This window comes from Terrapene carolina, unplaced genomic scaffold (assembly GCF_002925995.2).
Source record: "Terrapene carolina triunguis isolate 2854851 unplaced genomic scaffold, T_m_triunguis-2.0 Scaffold229, whole genome shotgun sequence".
Taxonomy (NCBI): domain Eukaryota; kingdom Metazoa; phylum Chordata; order Testudines; family Emydidae; genus Terrapene; species Terrapene triunguis.
Window position 1 is genome coordinate 992,564 of NW_020664580.1, and position 18,284 is coordinate 1,010,847.

An 18,284-nucleotide genomic window follows, 5' to 3' on the forward strand; every position below is an offset into this window, starting at 1 on the left:
CTACAAGTCCACTCAGTCCTACTTCTTGTTCAGCCAATTGCTAAGAGAAACACGTTTGTTTACATTTATAGGAGATAATTCTGCCCAATTATTTACAATGTCACCTGAAAGTGAGAAAAATAACAATAATGCATTAATTAAATCTGTGACTGAACTCCTTGGGGAGAACTGTATGTCTACTGTTCTGTGTTTTACCCACATTCTACCATATATTTCATGTTATAGCTGTCTCGGATGATGACCCAGGATGTTGTTCGTTTTAAGAACACTTTCACTGCAGATTTGACAAAATGTAAAGAAGGTACCAATGTGAGATTTCTAAAGATAGAGATAGTATGTTTAAGAATCTGAAGTGCCTTCCAAAATCTGATTGGGACAGGGTGTGGAGCATGCTTTCAGAAGTCTTAAAAGAGCAACACTCCAATATGGAAACTACATAAACCAAATCAACCTTCTGCCGGTGGCATCTAACTCAGATGATGAAAATGAACATGTGTTGATCTGCACTGCTTTGGATCGCTATCGAGCAGAACCCATCATCCGCCTGGACGCATGTTCTCTGGAATGGTGGTTGAAGCATGAAGGGACATATGAATCTTTAGCGCATCTGGCACGTAAATATCTTGCAATGCTGGCTACAACCGTGCCATGCAAATGCCTGTTCTCACTTTCAGGTGACACTGTAAACAAGAAGCGGGCAGCATTATCCCCTGCAAATGTAAACAAACTTGTTTGTCTGAGCGGTTGGCTGAATGAGAAGTAGGACTGAGTGGAGTTGAAGGCTCTATAGTTTTACATTGTTTTATTTTTTTTGTACATAATTCTACATTTGTAGATTCAAATTTCATGATAAAGAGATTGCGCTACAGTACTTGTATTGAGTGAATTGAAAAATACTATCTATTTTTATAGTGCAATTAACAAAAAATAAATATAAAGTGAGCACAGTACACTTTGTATTCTGTGTTGTAATTGAAATCAATATATTTGAAAAAATGGAAAACCATCCAAAAATATTTATATAAATAGTATTCTATTATTTTTTAATCGCGTTATTGATCTTTTTAATCACTTGATAGCCCTAATGATAATATTATATCCCATTAACTAATAGTTTAAAAACATTAAAAGCTTAGGTCTCCGAGACACACTCAACATTGGAAGGAGTCAAATTTCTACACTTCTGTTCAGGAAACTTGATCAATAAGTTATAAAGACCATGGGTGACATTTTCAAAAGTGACTTAGGCACTTAGGATTCTAAATGCTTAAATTACTTTTGAAAAATGGAACTTAAATTTTTTTTTGAAAATTTTACTTCACAACATTCTACTGGAAAAAACCCTAAAGGGTTCCCTTTCCCCCTTTTTATCATGAATGACTCATGTACAAACATGTACCTTTAGGTTCTGTTTGTGCTCCCATTGCAAAAGAACTCCTGCTATAATGGTACACAATTAAGCCCTTCAGGTTGTGCAAGATGTAAGTTGGTAAATGGGTGTGAATCTAAGGGCAGGACTTCTCTATCCGCCGGATCGGCGGGTAGAGATAGATCTATCGGGGATCGATTTATCGTGTCTTGGCTAGACGTGGCTAAATCGATCCCCGAATGCGCTCCCCGTCGACTCCGGAACTCCAGTTTAGATCGACCCCACCACTAGTGTAGACCAGGGCTAAGTAATGAAGCCCAAGGGACTTATATAAACATTGAGCGGGCCAGGAGAAGGTGCAAACCACACCGAGATCACTTCAGAATTTGATCTCCTGGATGGAATTAGAGACCAGTAATTCAGTTATTTGAGTTTACACTTTGGTAGAGCACCAAGAGAAAAGATGGTTCAGTAGACAAGGTATTAGCCTGGGACCCGGGAGACTCAATGCCCTGCTCTGCCACAGACCGCCTGTGTTTTGAGAATAAGTACATTAAAGACTGCGAGGTCCTCAGATACTATGGTAATGGGGGCTGTAAGGATTAATCAGAATTGGGGCCCTACTGTGCTGGGCATTGTACAAGCCTAAATGAAGGTGTTCCTCCTTATTTTGTATGTAAATGACGTTGAGTCTGTATTCCCATTAACAGAATCCTACTTCCAGTTTACTCTCCTCAATTCCATCAAGTAACCCATGAAAAATAAACCAGTTTTATTAATGAAAGCACTAGCACTTATACTGTTGAACAACTCTCTCCCACTACAGTAGAACCTCAGAGATACAAACACCTCTGGAATGGAGGTTGTTCGTAACTATGAAATTTTCGTAACTCTGAACAAAATGTTATGGCAGTTCTTTTAGAAGCTTACAACTGAACAGTGACTTAACTTTACTTTACTATACAGAAGAAAAATGCTGCTTTTAGCCACCTTAATTTAAATGAAACAAGCACAGAACTGTTTCCTTACCGTGTCAAATCTTTTTTTAAAACTTTCCCTTAATTTTTTAGTAATTTACATTGAACACAGTACTGTACAGCACTGAATTTGCCTTTTTTTTGGTCTTGGCTGCTGCCTGATAGCGTACTTCTGGTTCCAAAAGAGGTGTGTGGTTGACTGGTCAGTTCGTAACTCAGGTGCTCATAACTCTAAGGTTCTACTGTATAATAATTCCAGTCAATGCAAACACTCAAAAACATTTGAAGAGTTCTATTTTTAACCCCACACCTCTGTCTCTCTCTCGCACACACACGGAACTGCTAAACTAATCTCCTGTTTCTTCCATTAGCCACTAAAGATGATTAGCAGAGCTGTCAATCACCAGGGCTGTTCCAAAAATCTCAGTGGCAGATTATATTCTACATTTTTTTATATTTAAAAAGGACACCATAAGCTTGGAAAAAAGCAATAATTGACTGGAAATTTTGGACCAAATATAGTTACTAATTACAGTAAGTAAGATTACCTTAACTGAAAAATGTTTGCAAAAAAGTTTACTATTTTTTCCAAGTGTGTTTACTCTGTTCATTTGACAAAATTGCTAGTTTTACTGTTTCCTTTGATAAAAAGACCCTTATAAACAACAAGAGGGGAAACATAAAACATGTTTAAAGGATTTGCATCCTGATACACAAACCTTCAGTTTAAAAAAAAAAAAAACCTGTACTATTTACTAATTTTGGACTTTTTTTTTGCAACATCTATTTCATAACTTTGGTGTCAAAATAGTCAGTCTTTACAACTTGAAGTTCATAATTTCTCAGCAGGCTTGACATTACTCACAGGAACTATTTCTGCAACTTCAAGAACTTTTGGGAAATGTGATGAGAAAAGGTGACAGACACTTGGAGGTGAAAGAGGCTTTAAGCCATCATTAAAATAAAGTCAGATCTTAATTTTAGACCACGTAAAAGAGGAGGAGAAAATATTTATCTATTCATCAACAGTCAAGACAGGTTAGTTTGTAGAGGGAGGTATATTCAGCCTTAGAAGCAATGTGGTTATAGATTTGGAATCATCAACATGTGAAACTACTGCATGAGCAAATTTCATGTTAACATTGTATTACTTAAAGTATCAAACACAAAACTGCAAAGAGTTGCTCCCTACTCCTTACCCAAGCCTGGCCTGCTGCATTGATCGAGAGTACAATAGCTGCCACAAAGCAGTATGCATTTCCATTAAGACCTTTACCTAATAACTTCTTTACTTGGCTTTTTGGATTTCTTGGCAGTCTCTACTTGTACAGGAACGACTTCAGGAACAGGTTCCTCAACAGCTGTGTCTTCATCACCCAAAAGAGCTGCCTGCTGAGAAAAATCCATGTCCTGCATAAACGACATGCTGCGCTTCAAAGCTAACAGCCGTTCCTAGAATCAGAAAGGACAGAGCGGCAGGGACTTTACCTTTCCCTCATAGCCAAGATGCTATGATAATGGGATGGGATGGGAATGGCCATGGCCTTATTTTGCTCCTATTGTCTAACTTCCAATGGTGATGCAACATGATTTGGTCATGGTAGCATGGCACCAGAATTTCTGCAGCCCGACTTTCAAGAAAAAGTAAGAACTACACAAGTAGATACAGCTGCCTATTTTACATATAGACTTACCATAACTGAACTGCAACACACATGCAAGGTAGCCTATAAACACTAGTCCACATTAACAACTATTCTACAGTAACAGACAAGGGGAAAATCCCTCAAATCTTTTTACAGTCATAAAACTTTTTAAAAGAGCTCAGCTCATTTAAAATCGATAGGGTAAATGAAATTTGTTTCTGGAGTGAAACCTTGTGTCCAAAGTTTCAGTCTGAAACAAATTTTTATAGTTGGGTTATATAGATTTAGGCCCTGTTTCTGCTCCCATTAAAGTTAGTGGCAAAGCTCCCGCTGATTTCAATGGTGCATAATCAGGACTTAAGAGAAAGGGGGTTTATAATGGAAATGCCGACAAGTCCTTAAATATAGCAGCACGGGTGGGCACTGCTATAATTAATGACAGATGGATGAAATAATGTTTATCACTATGACTGATTATAGTACTTGTCAGTTTAACAAATCTTTTCTGCTTTTTGTTTTTAATAGATCTCTTACTTTGCTCATCATCTTAAAGCCTGTGTGGAGTATCTTCTTGGCTAGCTTGTAGTAAACAGTATCTGGTCTGTTGTACGTCATTGCATTATCACACATCAGTTTAAAATCTGCCTGAAAAATACAAAACACAAGAGTTGCTAAAACTTCATATCTCCTTCAATAACTGAACATAAAAAAGAGCTCCAGATAACATCCTGTGAAGACAGCCACATTAAGACGCATTCAATGCAAAGACATTTTGAGAACACCAAGAAGTGTCCAAAGACATTAAGTGAATATGAGTCAAAAGTGTAAAAGTGACTTGCAAAGGGTTGCGCCTTTTTTGCTTCCTTATGATGTTCAGTGAAGTCCTGAAAGGTTAAATTTTATTTATTTATTTTATGCACACACAACTTTTTCCTTGTTCGTTTTTTAAACTCAGAAGTAGCTGGAATATAAAGTCAGGTTTTTCTTGATTTTCCAGGAGGGCTCACTGGGGGGATGAAGTAGTCACAGATCTGTATTGTGAGCTCCCTCGCTCCTTAACTGAAGGTTTTTGGGTCACAATCTTCAAGACATTTTCCCCCTCCCAATCATTTATTCCAATTTAAATTAAAATGATGTAAACAAAAGCATAGGACAAGGAATTTTAAAACAGCCTGAATAAAAATCAGTTCTCTTAATCTGGTTTAATTGCATGACATCTCTGATGTTACTATTACAGTTCTATAGTGTCTTTCAAGAGAAACAGGGTACAAAAGAACAGAATTTCTAAAGTAAAAACATTTTTGAAACTACCTTTCAGACATCCTTTAAACATAAAAATAAAAAAGTAGAAAAGGCATAAACACATTTTTTCTTCTTTTGCTTTCCATGTCACCTTTAAAATCTGCTACTTCTCACGTCTGGACTTCTCTAAAGGGATCAGTAACAGAGGTATAATTCTGATGTAAACTGGATAAGCCTTTTAAGTGTGCAATTCCTTTCCATGCACATTAAAAAAGAACAATATTCATTATTATTGTCTCACAATAACCCAATGGAAAGTAATATTAGCAGTTTTACATGAGATCCATGAATAGTTAAAAAAATTCTTCTGTAGACTTGAAATGGTTATGGAAGTTTCAGAAAATTGCAAAGCAAGAATCAAAGCGAACACTCAAGTCCCTTGGCCCTCATTAAATTAGATTAGGGCATGTTAAATTAGAGCTAGCTTGACAGCACTAGTTCCCAAAGGTGGCTGTAACTCCCACTAACACTTTAAATATTGAAAGGGTGGCTGTTCAAACAACTAGATCTGAATGATTCTCTGCACACAAATCAGGTAGCTACTCATGCAAATCATAATTTCTTGGTCATTTGTGCATGAACATACCCTATCTGTGGTTGCACTTTTGTGCAGGGAATTATGTGCCTTTTTGAAAAACAAGCCTTTGGAGTTTATAGACTCAGGGCCAGATTTTCAAAGGTGTTTAGGCATTTTAAAATGCAGATTGGAGCCTAATGGGATTTTAAAAAGCTCCTAGGTGCCTATCATTGGAGTTAGGCACTTAGGTGCTTTTGAAAATCCCATTAAGTGCCTAACTACATCTTTAAGTGCCTAAAGACCTTTGAAAATCTGGACCTAAACTTCTAACCAGATTCTGATCTCAGAAGAAACTATTTAAATTAGAATAAATCTTTTTTTTCTTAAATTTCCTGGTTCAAAGCAGGGATTGGGAAAGTGCTGCTTTGATACCTAGGGCAGAAGCCATCAATACAATGCTAAAGAAGCAGAGGGGCACAGTCACAGCTGCTGTGACTACTTGAGGTTAAGTGATTTGCCTCTAGCCTCTTTGATTAAAGAGACAACTTGAGGGACAGAAATGGGGGATTGTGAACAAGGGCACATGAGTGAAGGAGCAAACAAGGTAGGGACTCTGGGCTCTATGCCACATGACTCCTGAAGAGCTGTTTGGGGAGGACAAAAGTCTTTTCCTAAGCTACTGGCCTTGGAATAAGCTTCACTCCTTGGCAGCAAAGCTATCGCAGGCTCCCCTCACCCAATCTCTTTCCTTAGTTGAAGTGTATGTTTCTGAATGACTCTTCTCTTACACGGAAATATTTATTCAGGTCAAGTACCTCAGATAATCATAACTGCTGTAGCAGCAGTTAAGAGTTCACTCCTGTAAACAGAACTAGAATGAACATTTATGGCTTTATAGGTAAAACCCAACAGCTCAAACTTCATCTCAAAATCAAAATACCAGTCAGGGCTTATAATGGAATACTGGTGTAATGTGCTTCCTGTACACTTAATAAGGGAACCATCACATTTTGCACCAGCTACAATTTCAATGTGGGACTATGCCCATAAGAAATATAGAATGTCCTGCAACCAGTAACCTGAGATGACAAAGTATGAACCACAATGATGAAACCCACATCTGAAAGAAAAGGATGCAAACTCTTTGTTGAGTACAGGAGATGAGACACTTGGCAACCTCTACTCCCAGAGTATTCAGTAGAAACTGGAGCTACAAAAAGAAACCCAGGTGAAGACTTTGGAAACAAATGACAGACAATCCTGCTAATAGGGGGTGATGATATAATTGTCATAATTTCTGGGGTGGCTTCTCCTCTGCTTACAATCACTATCTCAGTCTTGCCTGTGTTGAAACTCAGCCTTCCAACTCTCACCCACTCCTTGCTGTTAAGATGCTGAATAGCTCACTCCAATGAACCAGTAGAGTTGAAGAGACAGAAACAAAAGGTGAGTGTTAGTACACTGAAAAGACTGCAACCCAGACCTTTCTTACCAACTCCCGTAATGGCCTCATACTTCACTGAGCAAGAGAGAATAATTGCACAATCCCGAATGAGAGCACCTTTGGGAAAGACAAGTAATTGTTTGCCCAATACCACCCTGTGGGACCTCTCAAAGAAAGGAACAGAACCACTCAACAGCAACACCGCCAACCTCTATTAAGTTCTAAAGATGCATCAATACCACCTTATGAACAATGATATTCAAGGCAGCTGATGGATCTAAAAGAATCACTATGAACATCTTGTTTTCATCCATCACCAGTGGAGCAAGCAATACCACCAATGTAGTTCCTGGTAACTAGAACCAAAATACACCCAATGGGAATGAAACAGGCCATTTCTTCAAATCCCCTAAAACAAGTCATCAATAACCAAGAAACTGGTCCAATGCTAGCCAGCAATTTCAAACTGTAAATCACTTGGAAAAGGCAATAATCAAAGAATGAAACACTAACTGTACAAAAAGATAATACAAACTAAAATTAGAATTATTCTTTATCAGAGGGCAGGTCTACACTACTGCTTAAATCGATCTAACTTAAAAAAAATAAATAAATAAAAGCCAGCCCCCTGAGCAATGCAAGTTACAGCACCCTAAGCACTGTCCACACTGGCGCTGTGTTGGCAGGAGATGCTCTCCCCCAACATAGCTTCTGCCTCTTGCAGAGGTGGAGTAATTATGCCAACAGGAGAGCGCTCTCCCGTCGGCATAGAGCGTCTTCACCAGACACGCTATAGTGGCACAGCTACACCGATGTAGCGCTTCTAGTGTAGACCTGCCCTTATACAAAGTATCTGCCAAAGAATTATGGAGATGCTAATAGCAGCTCTCTAGTTAAAGCGGAGCTGAAATTTCCACATACAGCACGTATTTCATTTATGTCATAGAACATCACAATCATTTAACATAAGTCAAAGTGTCTCCAAAGGGCACCATCACCTTTTGGTCATTAATGAACTAATCTAGATTTAAACAAATCATCTAGAGTTCTCTAAAACAAAGTTCTTCTCAACCTGTTTTTCTGAATGTTATCTCCTTGTAGCACTGAATTGCATACCACAGTAAACTTATCAGTAGTACACATTCTTCCTCTGCAATAATCTTAGCAGTTGCCCTAGGACAGCGTGACAGATATATACAGAGTATAGAGTATAATCCCACTCCTACTAACAGAATGTAAAAGTGTGATTAATTATTTATAAGTAAATTACATGTTAGAAGCCTGACTGACGAACTAATTTCACTTAAAAATCTGACTCAAATTAAAGTTTTTTATTGAAAATGTTTTGAAATAACCATATCCTTATCACTTCACCTTGAATTCGGTGACTGATTTGTACTCATTTGCTGCTATTTTGTCCTTCATAGTGCCAAAATCCATGGGATGTTTTATTATCATGGAATATCCAGGAGCAATGGCATCCGTGACTGGAAAAGCAAAAAACCCATGAGGATCTTTCCTAAAAATGGAATAAAAATATGTATAATTATGCTAGGAAACAAAATGATCATTACTCCTTATAACATACCATTTTATGTCATCAACACCAGTTGTCGCTTTAAAAAAAAAAAAAAAAAAAAACTATCTGCTGATATGGGAGAGAGAGTTTTGACTTGATTTAAGAATATTTAGTCTGTGTGGGAATATTTTTATTAAGGCTGTCGATTAATTGCAGTTAACTCAAGCGATAAAAAAATTAATCACAATTAAAAAAAATGTATAGCAATTAATCACAGTTTTAATCGCACTGTTAAACAATAGAGTACCAATTGAAATGTATTAAATATTTTTGGATGTTTTTCTACATTTTTAAATATATTATTTCAATTACAACAGAGTATACAAAGTTGACAGTGCTCACTTTATATTATTTTTGATTACACATATTTGCACTGTAAAAATGGCAAACAAAATAAATAGTATTTTGCAATTCACCTCATAAAAGTACTGTGGTGCAATCTCTTTATCGTGTAAGTGCAACTTACAAATGTAGATTTTTATTTGTTACATAACTGCACTCAAAACCAACGTCTTGTAAAACTTTAAAGCCTACAAGTCCACTTAGTCCAACTTCTTGTTCAGCCAATCACTAAGAGAAACGAGCTTATTTACATTTACAGGAGATAATGCTGCCCGCTTCTAATTTAGAAGGTCACCTGAAAGTGAGAACAGGCGTTCGCATGGCACTTTTGTAGCCGGCATTGCAAGGTATTTATGTGCCAGTTATGCTAAACATTCGTACTCTCCTTCATTCTTCGGCCACCATTCCAGAGGACATGCTTCCATGCTGATGATGCTTGTTAAAAAAATAATGCATTAATTAAATTTGTGACTGAACTCCTTGGAGGAGAATTGTATGTCTCCTATTCTGTTTTACCCACATTCTGCCATATATTTCATGTTATAGCAGTCTCAGATGATGACCCAGCACATGTTCGTTTTAAGAACACTTTCACTGCAGATTTGACAAAACGCAAAGAAGGTACCAAAGTGAGATTTCTAAAGATAGCTACAGCACTCGACCCAAGGTTTTAGAATCTGAAATGCCTTCCAAAATCTGATCGGGGCGTGGAGCATGCTTTCAGAAGTCTTAAAAGAGCAACACTCCAATGCGGAAACTACAGAACCCGAACCACCAAAAGAGAAAATCAACCTTTCTGCTGGCGGCATCAGACTGAGATGATGAAAATGAACATGCGTCGGTCCACACTGCTCTGGATGGTTATCCAGTAGAACACGTTATCAGCATGGACGCATGTCCTCTGGAATGGTGGTTGAAGCATGAAGGGACATATGAATCTTTAGTGCATCTGGCACATAAATATCTTGCAACGACGGCTACAATAGTCCCATGCGAATGCCTGTTCTCACTTTCAGGTGACATTGTAAATAAGAAGCGGGCATTATCTCCCGTAAATGTAAACAAACTCGTTTCTCTTAGCAGTTGGCTGAACAAGAAGTAGGACTAAGTGAATTTGTAGGCTCTAAAGTTTTACATGGTTTTGTTTCTGAATGCAGTCTTTTTGTACATAATTCTACATTTGTAAGTTCAACTATCATGATAAAGAGATTGCACTACAGTACTTGTATGAGGTGAATTGAAAAATATGATTTTTTTTTACAGTGCAAATATTTGTATTCAAAAATAAATATAAAGTGAGCACAGTACACTTTGTATTCAGTGTTGTAATTGAAATCAATGTATTTGAAAATGTAGAAATTATCCAAAACTATTTAAATAAATGATATTCTATTATTAACAGTGTGATTAATCGTAATTAATTTTTTTAATCGCTTGACAGCCCTAATTTTTATTTATAAGTCAGTGCTTGAAATTAATTGTTTATTTATTTACTGGTATACATTTTGCATTTAAATCTGTATTAGTTTCCCTTAAACAACAAAAGATCAGTAGAAATTGTGGTCACTCAATACCTTGCAGTATTAACTCTTGTTTTCATCTTTTTGATTAGTATTTTTCTTCTTTTTTACTAAAGCAGTTAATTAAGAGTGGTGTTCCTGATTAACTAGTTTTAGAATAGCTGATTAATAGTCTCAAATTAAGTTTATAGTTTTTTTGTTTTTTGTTTTTTTACAAAGGGAGAAAAAATAGGTTCTACTAGTGATTTTTCAAAGACTTGGACTATACGCAGCTGATATCTTACAAAAAATTATAAAATGAAAAAACCTCTCCCAACCAGTGAGTTACCAGCTAATTAATTATGAACTTTTATTTGAATCAGACAGAGAATAAATCATAAGATTTTACCAGAGATTATTCCATTTTATGGATCAAAAGTTTGCAGTTGGTTTCCAATCCCTAAAATAAGTAATTAATGTACTAAAGTGCCCTAGAGCAAAAATCAAATTACTAATGATAGCGGAAACTTTTAGTTCCTACTTTTCTAAATGCAATTAATCTTGAATAGTTTCTCTTACTGGGTCCAATAAGGTAGCAATGGTGGTAAACCAAATTATAAATCAGTCTGAAATGATTCATCCCAAAATGAAGACCAAATTAGAAGGTTCTAAAGCAGCATGTTAATAAGCATCAGTTACCATCTACACAGCTGTCTATATAATATGCAGACCTACCTTTGCAACTGGCGAAGGAAATGCTCTAATAATTGTTGGATGGGTGTGCTCTCATTTTCAGCTGCAATTTGAGAGAGTGAAAAATATTTATAAAGTTCAGTCAAATGACAGTATTTACTTCAGACCAAAGTTCACGTTTTATACACCTCTACCCCAATATAACGCTGTCCTCGGGAGCCAAAAATATCTTACTGCGTTATAGGTGAAACCGCGTTATATCAAACTTGCTTTGATCCGCCGGAGTGCGCAGCGCCGCCCCCCCCCAAGCAGTGTTTTACCGCGTTATATCCGAATTTGTGTTATATCGGGGTAGAGGTGTACCTAACAGTCTTTATTGCATAGCCTGCGGCTCGAACTCGCTCCAGAAGCCAATAAGCCTTGCATTTCAAAGGCAGCAAAAGCACATACAATAAATCTATTCCTGATATGCAATAAAGCTTTATTTCCTTATATGTTAGTTATTTAATTATATTAAATGAGAAATGTTCATGCAGCATAGAAGTAAAAGAAATATATACACTATGGTGCTTACAGCAACATAATCGTCCATGACACACAACCTGCCTATTTTATGGCCAGTATTTAACAAGGAGTAATATATTCAGGCATCTGTTTAACAAGAAAATGATCTCCTATGTGACCGCTGACTGTGCAGATATTGCTGCAGAAGTGCTGATTTCTCCATTTCCTGACTTCATTTTATCAGTGCAACCTTAGTGTTCCATTTACAAAAAATTTTGCATTAGTTTTGGGTTAATTTTTAAAAAATAAAGACAAAGAACAAAGAATTAATTACTGTACAGACGAATCTATGAAGTGCACACTGATCCCTTAACGGTTGTGCACTTCAAGGAGAGTGCACAGATTTAGCAGTTGCAAGAATTAAACAGGCAATATTCTGACATCTCCTGGAAAGCAGATTAAGGCCCACTTCTCACCTGATAACAGAGACCCTCTTCCCCTTTCCTCAACCAGAACAGGAAGGACAAGTGAAATGTTTGGGGAAGCCACATCTCTAGATAGGTGAAAAAGAGCAGCCCACAGGACACATTTCACAGTCATCGGTTTCAAATTTGCCAGGCTTTCAATGCCCCAGTGTGTTCAGAGGCAGTAAATGTGAATGACCTGTAGGATTATGGCTCATTCTGACAGTGGGCTCACACCCTCCATTTAGGGAGCACCCATAACCTGCAAATTCCTCAAGATTGATTTGCTCAGTTGATAAGTATAGTTCCCATCTTTGGTTTGCCCTGTCAACAAGCAGCATTCTAATCTTATGAAGATTGAAATGAAGCCTGCTAATTTTCATACAAGTCCAGATTTCTGCTAGACATTTACTGAGGTATCTTTCAAGGAAGCAGCCTAAGCAAAGTTAACATGGCACTCAGGAGTGAGATTCCTTTGTCCTGAACATTTTTGTTAGTAAAGGATTTCAAAGAATTTAGAAGTCTGAAGGAATTAAAAAAAGAATGGCTTATAAAAATTATCTAAATTTAATATTGAGCATTGGCTCCAGGATCTGATTAAATTTGTATAGTGAGACGGGATAAACACACGCATTACAGGTACATGCACTAGCTGCCTGTTGGCACCTGAAAAGGTTTTAAGGTTTTATAAGCCAAAATTAACAACATAATGACTTAGGACCTGTGTATTTGAGAGCCTGCCATAAGTAATATCAGGTAGGTGCTTGAGCTGAAGTTTGACAATTTAGAAAAGAAAGCTTGCTGCTGGCGAGGCATTCTCCCTTGCCTGTGGATTTGCTCCTGTACTGGTCCAAAATAGTGTGAATTTTCTGACACTTAGGGCATACTGCAAAGACCAATTTTTGTACAAGACATTGAGGGAAGGGTATGGTGTAGAGGTGGAAGAGAAACTTGGGGAAAGCTTATGGACTGGCATTTTGTTATGTTTTCTGCTGAATCACTGCTTTGGTGTGGAATCTCTGGCTCTTTTGCTCGTTTTTGCATTTTATTATTGTAGGTTATATTTTAATGTCATGTCAGGAAGTTAGAGAAATGCACAGGTGTCCTTTATATGTTCAATCAAAATAATTACATGTAGCTGCAGATCACCTTATTCTGGTGCACATACTGCAAACAGAAATACTGGAATGACACTTAAATATCCTTTTTATATTTCAAACAGGCAAATGCACTCTGATGTGAACTTGTGAAGAACTAACTGAAAATTTACTTCTAACTGGCACCTGGGAATGTACCCATCAAGCCCCAAAGGTGGTAAGAGGAATAACTGCTTTTCATGCAGTATCTTTCCAACCTGGAAAGGTCCGCTGAAATCCAGGGATTTCACCAGAAATCGCTATATTCTGCTTGAAAGCTTAATACCCTGGTATATTATCAGAAGTATTATTTTAACACTCAGTTATGAACAATTTTAAAGAACGTATTAGGAAATTTAAATTTTCCAGGTTTCCCATCTAGTCTTGGTCACTTACCTGGCTGAGTTCTGCAAGCTCTGACTGGGCGATCTGGAGGTGGCTCAACTTCCACTTTTTTCCCAGGATCAAAGTCATCCGTTTCTCCCTCAGTGTCACACTGCTCTTTCTCCCTCTTTCTCTTCTTTTCTTCCTAATATAGCAAGGATAGGAGATAGTTAAAAGAAGATATTCACAAAGGGCAGTTCAAGTTCAAATAAAATATTCTCATACAAAAACCTTTTATTAAAATAATACTAAGTATCCAAGTGACACCAATGAAAGTCAAGAAATTTAAAGACAAATATACACTTTCTTCAAATCCCTGGGGGGGGGGGGGGAAGAAAACAGACTCCTAGTGCTGAACTGTAAGATGGACAATTATGGTTTAAAGCACAACCTTATACATACTTTCTTTAAAATGATTTCTGTTACTTACAATAACTGTTTGTAAATCATTTCCATTTCTGTATCTATTCAGCTACTTTTTTTGGTTGATAGTTGCTATGCTTCTGCTGAAAAAATGGCATTAAAATGTATACAAATAATTGCACAATGAAAGAGCCCAGTTAACTGTAAAGTTCTGTAAGTCCTAACTGGTCAGCTGTGATGCTTCATCTTATAGTTACTATGAATGAAGTAAGAAGCACGTAGCTTTGGCTTGTTCACTGCACATTTACAGTATGGTGCAGTAAGTACACTGAAACTCAAACTCCACAGTAGAGCAACTACAAATGCTTTGCAAGATTGGCGATATTTGACAGATCTTCTCCTGTAAGCCTCCATAGCACGTGAACAATCTTGTATTGAATTAGGCGGCCTCACTCCATTTTTTACTACAGTGCTTACTGATGCACACTCAGAGCAGCCCTCTGTCATTTACAACATTTGGATACATCACTGTTAAAAGGTTCTATAATTTTAGACTACTGCACATCTGCTAGTTATGAAGGTTTGAAAATCGTGACTTAGAAAAGTAAAATAAAAATCATCATAGGACACAGCAACACACTTTTCTTCCCTAATGTCTGTTATTCTGTCCAATTTCAGTTTTTTAGTCCCAGGTAATTAGTAGTAATAGAGATGTTCAAAAATACATTGCAAAAATGTTTCCACAACAGAAACCATTTTTTCCAGTGCCTCGTTCTCAAGAATTTCTGACCCATTTTTGATCAGATCAAACTTTCCAGAAAAATTCACTCTTAGGCAGAAAACAAACGTTGAAGATAATTCAAGTCACCCTTGCCTAATGCACTACTGGAAGGTGTAGATACTACAGGGATGAAGGCCCTATAAGAATCTAAGGAGAATAGAACTGAAAGGTGAAAGATTCAAAAAGATTTTAGCAAATAAAAGAAGAATGCTTAGACAATACTTAACTACAGATGTCACTAACTTCACACCTGTTTATGGAATACAGGTCAGTCTCATCTTGTATAACATAATACAGCTTTCAGTAGCACAAGTCTGGGAAAGCCACATTATTTACAACTAGCAAAGAAACAAGTGGGAAATGCAGGTTATTGCAAATGAGGGCCAATAAAATCTTTATATCACACCAAACCATGGACTTTATGTATATTATAAAAGAGCTATTTTAGGAATGCTTTAAGGCATTTTACAAAATGTTATACTTTTTTTTTTAAATCCCTCTCCTTTTGGTAAAGCCAAGCGGCTAAGTTATCAAGGGTATCTGTGCAGGTCTCAAAGGGAGCCACAGAAGCCTTTAATTACTATCTAAAATAGATTTTCTATATCTAAGGGTGTTAGTTTTGAAGTCTGACATGTCAGGAACTTCCAAGACAAGAATCACATGCTGGGTTCAGTTCAGAAGCTGGGACTCTCCCCTTCTCAATGTAATAAAGCACCTGTTTTTAACTCCAATGAGATGTAACATATCAGATTTTAAAAATGCAACATTTTCAATTGTAGACAAGCCGTCATGAAGACTGATTAGTGGATAATACAGTAAAAGATTTATAATAAAATCATTTATTACATTGTTCTGCAAATTATCCTATGAATACCTTCCATATATGTGAGGAGCACACAGACGTTTCACAAGTTATAAGAACACACCCTTCCTGTTGTCTCAGGGAACATTAAGATACTGGGAGCCTCTGGAAGGGTAATTAAATCTAAGGACTGTTAGCTGACCACATCACATATTTTGGCTAAGAACAGGGAGAACAGCAGTCACTAGGAGCCAAACCACACAGGTAGGCTTGGAAGGATGAGATTTTTAATCGGTAAATATTTGTAAATGTTGATTTCATCATAGACAAACAAACCAACAAAAAAAGTCCATAAAAATAATTGAAATTTGCACACAAAGAAAAAAATATGCAGCTTGAGGACTTAAACTCTAATAATATTTACTTTGTATATTTTGACATGTGATGTTGACAATTTATGTTTTAGCAGGTTTCAGAGTGGTAGCCGTGTTAGTCTGTATCAGCAAAAAGAATGAGGAGTACTTGTGGCACCTTAGAGACTAACAAATTTATTTGGGCATAAGCTTTTGTGGGCTAAAATCCACTTCATCTTGGGTTTTAGCCCACGAAAATTTATGCCCAAATAAATCTGTTAGTCTCTAAGGTGCCACAAATACTCCTTGCTCTTCATGTTTTAACAGTTTATAAAGTTTTAACTTTCTGAATCTCAATGTCTACTGTCATTAAATAGTTATTGTGTGACTCCTCCCATAATTTCCTATAAGTATGAAAATTTAAATGGATAAAAATTGAAAAAATGGTGAAAAAATAAACATTGATATCTGTCAAAACTATACAACATATTGAATTCTGCCAAGCCCACGTATAGGGCTTTGTAGATCAATAAACATCTTGAACTGCCCTCAAATGTTAACAGGGAGACCATGCAGTATCTGAAACAGTGGTGTAACACATATCCTGCACAACATTGTGCTAAACAAGAGGGTAGTCTTATTCTGCACCAACTGAAGTGGTCTTTAGAGATAGTCCCACATACAACATGTTAACTCATCCGACATGGAGGTGACAAAGGCATAGATGACTATGGCAAGTGAAGAAACTGAAAAATAGTTACACCAGTTGTAGAGGACTTCAATGGGGCTACTCATAGGAGTAAATTTAAAAACGTATGCATAAGCATTTGCATAATTAGAGATTGAGGGATTATAAAATTTAGTTCTACTCCAACTTCTAAATGCAATTAATTTGGTGAAATACAGCCCTCACTTTTGTTTAAGAAATTTGGACAACACACAAAAAAAGGGTTTTTTGTTTGTTTGTTTGTTTTTAAGAGCGAGATGAAAATATACAAAAAGGACCCTCATTGGATTAGAAGTGGTGGAAAGGAAGAAATAATACTGTTATGTTTTAGTTATTCCTCTCAGTCAACTGTATCTTAAACTGAAATGTGCATTTTCATGTAAGAGACACTTTTCAGATATGACAAGCAAACGTGAAAAGAATTTGTACCCCTGCATTCTCGAGTCATTGTTTACCTTTCTCTTCCTTCTCTCTTCGTCATCAAGATGTTTTTCTTTTTCTTTCTCAGACTTCTTTTTCTTTTTCTTCTTCTTTTCTTTGTGTCGCTCTCGCTCATGGTCTGACCTGTCATCGTAATAACTTGAATCGTGCCCTGATCCTGAGAGTTCAGTGACCTCACTTCCTCCAACTTTAAGCACTAGTTTCAAGGGCTTTTCCAGGGGCTTATCCACATAATCTAAATTAAAACATAGTAAAAAAATTCATAAATACACAAAAAAGTTACACAGTAAACAATAATAGTTTTCAGACAGTATCATTCTACTGAAAATTCCATTTACAAACTAGCGTATAGTGTAATTACTGTGAAACGTATATGTATATGAAGGAGTATACAAAAGAAAAAATCCTAAATTGACAGATGAGGTAGGAAACAGCTGTCCTAAACAGTCAAAAATATTGGTTTCCTTAAATTTAACTTTATACAAGAAAATAATAAGGATTCACAAAAAATCATAATCTCCTACGTTCTAGAAAACATCAGAAAAATTGTGTAATTGGGTACCAATCCTGAAAACACATTCACACATGCTTAGCTTTACTCACTTGAGTAAGGTAAAGTACAGGTATAAATGTTTGCAGGATCCAGGAACAACAGTTTCTAAAGTAAGAATCTCCACAATTCATTGTCTGACAAGAAATTAAATTTCTTTTATATTAAAAACAAATATTATGGCAACTATTTACAGACTGTTTTTTTTAAATCAGCATTTCAACTATTTGCTTAAGTAATTTCCTCTTGAACCACTAAGGAGCCAACATTTCATTATTCCTTTTTCTGCTATTGATGCCTGTCCCATAGATTATAACTTTCTAACAAATAAACTATGTTCATGTGAGGCCAAAAGAATTGAAAACATTTTTAAAGAACCGAGACTGTAAACTGCAGTTATTTGATTCTTTA

At 36.5% G+C, this 18,284-nt stretch overlaps 1 protein-coding gene across 4 annotated transcripts in view; it reads right to left on the minus strand.

Moving 5' to 3' along the window:
• BRD9 (bromodomain containing 9) overlaps positions 1 to 18,284 on the minus strand; it is a 53,816-nt gene that overhangs the window by 31,939 nt on the left and 3,593 nt on the right. For 2 of the 4 annotated variants that reach the window (XM_024218563.3, XM_024218561.3), the window contains exons 2-7: positions 17,338 to 17,558; positions 13,869 to 14,001; positions 11,411 to 11,471; positions 8,630 to 8,774; positions 4,527 to 4,637; positions 3,623 to 3,735 (exon numbers count right to left, since the gene is read on the minus strand). In XM_024218563.3, coding sequence (XP_024074331.1) covers positions 3,623 to 3,735; positions 4,527 to 4,637; positions 8,630 to 8,774; positions 11,411 to 11,471; positions 13,869 to 14,001; positions 17,338 to 17,558 — 784 coding nt within the window. Of the gene's footprint in view, positions 1 to 3,622; positions 3,739 to 4,526; positions 4,638 to 8,629; positions 8,775 to 11,410; positions 11,472 to 13,868; positions 14,002 to 17,337; positions 17,559 to 18,284 lie in introns of all 4 variants that reach the window. The other 2 variants (XM_024218562.3, XM_024218560.3) reach the window with 1 other exon arrangement.